This window comes from Cryptomeria japonica, chromosome 7 (genome assembly GCF_030272615.1).
Source record: "Cryptomeria japonica chromosome 7, Sugi_1.0, whole genome shotgun sequence".
Taxonomy (NCBI): Eukaryota; Viridiplantae; Streptophyta; class Pinopsida; order Cupressales; family Cupressaceae; genus Cryptomeria; species Cryptomeria japonica.
Genome location: NC_081411.1, coordinates 357,571,255 through 357,578,758, shown reverse-complemented (window position 1 = coordinate 357,578,758; position 7,504 = coordinate 357,571,255). Strand labels below are relative to the sequence as shown.

The window sequence follows — 7,504 nt, the reverse complement described above, 5'->3', positions numbered from 1 at the left end:
AATGCCTCCATATATTAGTGCTCATAAATTATTTATTATTATTATTATTATTCATAATGTCTTTGCAGATCAATTGACCATGGAAAGAAAAATCTATAGGCATTAATTTGGTGGCACCGACCAGACATGGATAACGATATAAAGAAGCCTTACAAGATAAGGGAGTCAGCTCAATGACACTTGAAAAGGGCATAATTTTCATATCTCAGAGGTCTTCTGTCTTTTTTATGCAGAAAATGACCCAGCTAATTTGGTACAGAGAGATGTCTTTTTCTTCAATAAGTATTGCTGCTAATGATGCGCAACTAGCTCTTGTCCACAAATATAAAATAGCCTTTTGTGATTAATATATTTGTTGTTAATTATTCAAATTTTCATGCACAAATACTTAACTGATAAGTTGTAGTCAATACAGGTGTTGTTTAAGTAACAAATAACAATATTAGTCCATACAGGTGTTGTTTATAATTATGATTTTCATTAACTCAAAAATTTTCAACGTATAATATATTTTTTATGGAAATAAGTCAGCATACATAGATGTTGGCATTTCTACATTAATATAACAGATTACAATAATTTGAGCAAGCTAAACTACAAGCCTCTTGAGCTAAGCAGCCACATGCAAGGGGATCCAGTCCGTCAAATTCATCCAGAGATTGCTTCCTGAAATATGAACCTTGATAGACGGCTTCTATATCACATACCATTATCCTCAAACAATCATGCCCAACCAATTGAATTAAACCCTTTGACCAACATATACTATTTCATAGATAATGCTATAGAAAATATCCTTTTGGTGATGATGATATTTCAGGACTGCATAACAGAGCTGCAAACAATCACTGCCTCATCCACTGTAACAAACACAGACTTTTGTTCCAGAACCTCCATAAAGTTGGACTTGTGAAGTTTCTCCAACAGCTGACTTGTGGGATTTGCCAGTACTAGCTGCATAATAATCAATGCATGAACATGATTCAATATAATTCTCTCAGACCCAAAAAAACAGAGTATAAGGCAATGTGAGTTGTAAGGATTAAGAGATAACCTGCATATTTTGGCGGTTTAATGTCTTCTTAAGCTCCTCAAGAATGTTTAGTCCGCTTGTGTCCATGGTTGTCACAGCTGGAGATTGATAAGGAGTTACTGTAAATAACAAAAACACTAAAAATAACAATTTTTTTGATTTGTTTGCATCAATATATGAAGAGAGATGTGCTTACAGCTTAATTCCAGCACGATGAAACGCAGCATCATTTGATCAAGCTTGACCAGCTTTCTTTCCTCTTCTTCTATCCATCTTAGTAATCTGAGATAACCCAAGAAAAATATTGATGATTATGGCTGAGAAGAAATTGTTTAATGAAAGTAATGGAAAGAAGCAGACTACCTGTCTTTTATGTAGTTGGCATTAGCGAAATAGATTGGAGAATCAATACGCAGAACAAGAATGCCTGGGATCCTATTAGCTTGAGGATACTGTTGTATGCTTCTATACACACAAGTTCCAGGAATATTTCCTAAAACTGTAGTATCAGGCCTCATTATGTGCATCAATAGTCTTAACATTGAGAGAGATACCTGCATATACACGTAGAGTCAAATAAACCGAAAATCATGAAACAGATAATCATATCAGGAAACAAACACTGAAAACTGAAAGTAACACTTTTTTCAGTTCTTTTGGGTGGTTGTTATCCAATAGGTTTCTTACAAGTACAAAATGTGAATCTTAATATGGTCCTAGCAGAATAGCATGTGGCATCTTCACAATCACAATTCAGAATTGTTAATAATTCTATATGGAAATGTTCTTAAGGGGGATTTCTTTGAAATCCTGCAAAGATTTCAGTATGCATGCCACATGTTTCCATAAATAAATATCAATGTAGTTAAGTGATTAACTTAGAGTGATTTGTGGCATCCAATCTAGTAAGATAACTGTTAGTCAAACATCTTGGCTGGTTATGAAGAGATGATAGTTAAAAGAAATTGGTTTTTAAAATGATAAAGTTTATTGTCATGATTTAAATCACTAATAATAATTGCATATGAAAATGCTTGTAAAAGATTTTTTTTAAATGAAAAGATTCTTGTTTCTTACAAAGAAGAAAAATAATAATAATAAATGTCAAATGGGCTGGAAAAAAATTGGACCTCTTCTTATTACAGAAAGTTCTTATCACAGAAAGATTTAGTTCTTATCAATCGAGATATGCCCTCAGCCCAACTCAAACAATAAATTGAACTGTCATATTTTTTCAATTAAAATATTTATATTAGTTATAAAAAATGATAATTTAAAATTTTTAGGTCAAAATTAGAATTTATTTTTAATACACAAAGATTTAAGCTTAGAAACAAGATATTTGTTGATCTTAAAGATTTCCTTGTTTAAATTGGTCTTTGATTGTTTATCTTGAGGAACTTCTACCAGGCAATGAAATGCACTGACTCAATACAGCTATCTTAAAATGTGGAATCCATAACTGCATAGCAACAGTGGTAGTCCACCAAATAAACTTTTTGGTGGATGACAATTGCTTGCCTGGTTCCAAATAAAGAAGCGATATTATATATATATTGTGATTGTAAACAGTAGGTTCCAATAGGTTCTCTTTAACACACAATTTGCATATATGAGCAAGTAAATATACCGCTATGGTCAAGCCAACTTCAATATTTGCAAACACAACACCCAAATAGCCTCCCAGGCAGACGAGGAAATCTAATTTGTCCACCTTCCACAGATGAAGTGCACTTTGCAGGTCTATCAGGCCAAGCATGGCGGAGATTATTATGGACGACAATACCGCAATTGGAGTATAGTAGAACAAAGGAGTTAGAAACAGAAGTGTTAGCATCACAGCAGCAGCCATTACTATATTAGAGATTATTGTTTTGCATCCTGCATTAGAGTTCACAGCTGATCTGGATAATGAACCTGCACAAACCAACTAATCAGTCAGACATCCTAATATCTAACACTAATCATTGATTAAAAGCCAACTGAGCAAATGGAAGTTTACATTCATCTGCATGCTGCATGCTGCAGCACCAACTTGTGACAGAAAAAGAAAGAATGGAATGAAATTTGATAAAGAAACAAAATATGTGCACCTGATGAAATATAACAGGAGGTGCAGGAACCGGCTATGTTCATCATACCAATAGCAATCATCTCTTTATTTCCATCAATACGATAGTTCTTTAGCAAAGAGAATGTTCTCCCAACTGCAATTCCTTCCTGCCCAAAAAATGATTATTAACATATCTGTAAAGCAAATTATAACTAAATATGGAAGTTTCAGTGAAAACATGAGCTAAACTTAACAATATATTTATAAATTGAGTTGTTTAGATGATTTATCTTTTTAAAATTCATCTATGAATACGATTTCCAACTAATCAACTAAACAAATCAAAACTTAAAATATACTCTTACTGCGCTGACTGAAAATTGAGACCTGATCACTGCTCCTTAGAATTAATGTTTTTCTTTACGTTGCTGTACTTATGTCTAGCTCTTTATGAAAAAAACTCTGTTTGCTGTACTTATGTCTAGCTCTTTATGAAAAAAACTCTGTTTGCTGTACTTATGTCTAGCTCTTTATGAAAAAAACTCTGTTTTCTGGTATAATGAACTGCATAATTGACTCTAGTATGGACAACATTACTGCTTAATGTATCTAAGGTTTTCTGACATTTTGTAGTAGTTAGCCTGCCTAGTGGTTGTTCGACCTGTTTGTTTTTGCTGGCTGTTCCTGGTGATGTAATGCTGGATCTTGTCTGGGCTGTAATGGCCTAGTTCTCCTACTTTTTGTTCTATGGGATCAGGGTCCTTCCCTTATATAATCAAAACATGGAACTATATCATAATTTTTTAAATTTAATTCAATTTTATATAATTTAAAAAATGTTTTAGAAAAACAATTTAAATTATGATATTTTTATTCAAACCTAATAAAAAACAATTTTTTTAAAAGATGCACTCAAACATATATAAAATATATGTATGTACTGTCACACTGTGTTATTCATTTCAAAGGATCATTTCTCTCTTACTGTTAATGCAATGATGCCGACTATGGCTCCCGTTTTCAAAGTGATTTTCATGTAGCTTCCATGAAAGGCTAACTGGCTACTGGAAACCGGATTCAGACCTTTCTTCAAGTGACCCACCTGTTATTCAAATGCAAGAAGAATTATAAAGCGTACCCCATAAAATACAGTTTTGAAGACAAAAGTGAAGGTTGCACATACAATATTAACTCCATGCTTTTCTGCATGAGAACTAAAAACCAGAAGGCTTCCTACGACAATGGATGTGAGAGGAGCAACAGCTGATAACCAGAATAGCCGTGGCCTTCTCTTGCTCTGTCAACATATATTTAAACATATATTACCTTTTTGTGGACAACCAATAGCCCAAAAAAAACACAGTAACTCGGAGTTAATCTCACCACTTTCTGCATATAGGGTTAGGTAAGTTTTGAGTTATTTAGGTAATTTATTCGAAATTACAAATTATATATAGATCTTACTGAAGAAGCTAATATCATTTTGGATAAACCACGGCAAACAAATTAACCACGCAAACAAATTTACCGTTTAAACCTTGCTGAAAAACACTGATCCATATAATTAAATGTTGTGATACTCACAATGTAACGGGTTGTTAATAGGAATATTAGAAAGAATGCTCCCAGTACGATGCTTTCCCATCTCCACTGCCCCACACACAAATATCTATTTTCAGTACAAGGCACGTAAAATAAGCAGTTACTGTGGAGGAGGTAACATTGTCTGTAGTTATAAGAAAGAAAACTAAACAATAGCAAATGAATAGTTATGGGAGAACCTTGTGAACTTGTTGGAGTGCTGAGCGAAGGACAGAAATCATATCTGTTTTGGTGGTAAAATGTTCCAGACCCAGGATACCTTTCATCTGTTGAAGGAACACAATCGTGGCTGCCCCGGCCATGAATCCAATTATTGTTGCATGTGAAAGAAATTCTATGATGAATCCCAACCTGCTCCATTGTAAAATACAGCAATAGGAACTTCAGAGATTAGAAACTATTTTACAATAAGAACTTCACAGATTAAATTCAGGACAAAACTCAGTTTAGATGGAGATCATTGGCATAAGAACCTGAAAATACCCAAGCAGGCTTGGAAAATGCCAGCAAAAAGAGTGGCAGTCAAAGCTACTTGTACATACAGCACAGGGTCCTGTGTAGGGGAGATCTCATCAGTTAGCATGGAGGCAAGAAGAATGGATGCCACGGCTACTGGACCCACAGCCATATCCTTAGAACTCCCAAGCATTGCATATATCAGAGGAGGAACAAAACTAGAATCTGTCAATGTATGATCACATTAATATGAGATAAACTCAACAATTTCTGTACTTAACAAAATTAATTATTTTTATATTGATCAAAGTTAAGGGTATAACCAAAGAACCGTGTTCCCATTTCCTAAAATATGCAACATAACACTTCAAATATCCAAAAGCAACTTACTCTGTTACAGACCTATACTCTACAATAATCAAGCTTAAACCCAATGCTCCACTTTAATGCTATAGTAATCTAAAAATCAATTAGAACATATTATTAGTTAACTTATTCCAGCTACCCATCATCTAAATTATAAATACAGAACATCCATGCTAATTTTAGAACAAATTGAAGATGAAATGTTGTGGTCTTGCATACTCTCAAGATCAATTAGAACATATTATTAGTTAACTTATACCAACTACCCATCATCTAAAATATATATACAGAGCATCCATGCTAATTTTAGAACAAATTGAAGATGAAAGGTTTGTATCCTGCAAACTGTCGCGATCAAATTAGGCAGAAACATCCAATAAAGAATTGAATAGTCCAAGATGAAGTTTGTTACAGTGACATTTATATATTAAGATTGGCCTAATCCATTTAAAAGACACAAGTTCCAATTGAGGCATATGTAATCTAAGCTGCAAGAAATTATGTAAATTTTATATTACATTGTGAAAGTATCCAGCTCCTATGTTTCTTTAATGGCATTCCAATCCATAGATACTTCAATTTTTTATTCATAACTGTAAAAGAGAGCCACTTTTAGTGTTGACCATTGGAATACAATAGAGCAGTCAGGCAAATAAAACATTTATATTAAACTACTTACATAGTCCCATCAACGGAGGCAAGTTGGCAAGCTTTGCATAGCTTATTCCCTACACAAACAATCAGAACCATTTATATTTATCATGCCCAAAACAAAATCAAGAAAAAAAGGCACTGCTTTGAATATATAATAACTATTTTGTATTACCTGTGGGATGGCAAGGCTGGCAATGGTGATTCCTGATATAAGATCTGACTTGAACAACTCAAATGAATATTTGGGTGCCCACTCTAAGATTGGAAACACAAATTGCAGGCCAAGAATGCACTTACGTCCCCTTGGCTGATTGTTGAACTGCTTGAATGGATCATCAGGAAACAAAGTTTCTTTGACTGCTTTGCCTACTTCACTAACAAAGCTTGTGTTCTGAGGAGGAGGAACATTAATTTTATGAATCACCACCATTTCCAAGTTATCACTCTTTTCTCCTCCCTCCATTGCAGTTGCAAGCTTTAACTGAGACAGAAAATGTTGTTGAAAATCCAATAGCTTCAGTTGAATTATGCTGCTCTATAAGGAGGTGTAGCCAGGCCATCAATAGTGGTCTCAGGGACCCAACATGTTGCTGTACCGAGGACTTTATTTCATGGACTTTAGTTCCAGTAAACTACGTCCATTCATTGAAAGTCGTCCTAGTTTGGCCTATACGTATTCATCCTTATCAATAAAGTACCTAGCCATCTTTGTCTATATTATTCCTTGTTATAGTCCTAAAGAATGGTATGCATTTGCCTACAAAAATGAATGGACACTTCGCAATTTATATTTTGGTAATGATTTTTAACTGGTGGCAATAGTGAAACAATGCAAATCTCGTGATTTTTCTTAACATGATTAATAGTGAATTCTATGTAAATTTATTGTTGTTGAAAACATTAAAGTCATTTTAGTAATTGAGTAGGAACAGTGCAAATCTTGTGATTTTTCTTAACATGATAATTCTATGTAAATTTATTGTTGTTGAAAACATTAAAGTCATTTGAGTAAAGTTACTAATTAGTTGTTTTTGTTTCGATTGATTGTTGGGAAAGTTATCACGAAAAACTTCATAGAAGTCATATTGTAACACAATTATTCCTATACTGCAATCATGGTTTAATTTTCTCCATAACTCTCTATGCTTTGCTATTTTCTTAATGTGATATAGCCGTGATAATAATGTTCTGTGAATGGTGTTGCCCCTACTTCTCCTACTTTATTTGCTGCTATGTACTTTCGTCTTCCTCTATTGATAGGCTTAAGATGAGTAATCTGCAAACAAGGCATTCAATCTTCTAAAAACAACTTTAATCAGGAACAAGTGAAAGAAACTCTT

General features: G+C 33.7%; 1 protein-coding gene across 2 annotated transcripts; it reads right to left on the bottom strand.

The window, feature by feature from the left end:
* Positions 1 to 498: 498 nt before the first annotated feature.
* Positions 499 to 6,729, bottom strand: LOC131072173 (sulfate transporter 3.1). Of its 2 annotated transcripts, XM_058008250.2 has the most exons (14): positions 6,337 to 6,729; positions 6,190 to 6,238; positions 6,029 to 6,103; positions 5,162 to 5,369; positions 4,868 to 5,039; positions 4,671 to 4,736; positions 4,270 to 4,383; positions 4,072 to 4,188; positions 3,127 to 3,253; positions 2,664 to 2,950; positions 1,397 to 1,587; positions 1,230 to 1,315; positions 1,055 to 1,131; positions 499 to 954 (listed from the first exon to the last, which is right to left on the bottom strand). In XM_058008250.2, the coding sequence occupies exons 1-14, from the start codon at positions 6,625 to 6,627 to the stop codon at positions 817 to 819; spliced, it is 1,998 nt and encodes a 665-aa protein (XP_057864233.2). In that variant the 5' UTR covers positions 6,628 to 6,729; the 3' UTR covers positions 499 to 816. The 2 variants fall into 2 exon arrangements, with proteins under 2 accessions (XP_057864233.2, XP_057864234.2); XM_058008251.2 differs by lacking the exon at positions 6,029 to 6,103 and having other exon boundaries at positions 501 to 954; positions 6,337 to 6,726.
* Positions 6,730 to 7,504: the final 775 nt, after the last annotated feature.

Coding starts and splice junctions, on each gene's coding strand:
- LOC131072173 (XM_058008250.2), bottom strand. CDS start 6,627: ATGGAGGGAGGAGAAAAGAGTGATAACTTGGAAATGGTGGTGATTCAT. Junction 5,370..6,028: donor GAGCTGGATACTTTCACAAT/GTAATATAAAAT, acceptor ATACATTGACAG/ATTCTAGTTTTGTTCCTCCT. Junction 3,254..4,071: donor TCGGCATCATTGCATTAACA/GTAAGAGAGAAA, acceptor TTTTTTGGGCAG/GAAGGAATTGCAGTTGGGAG.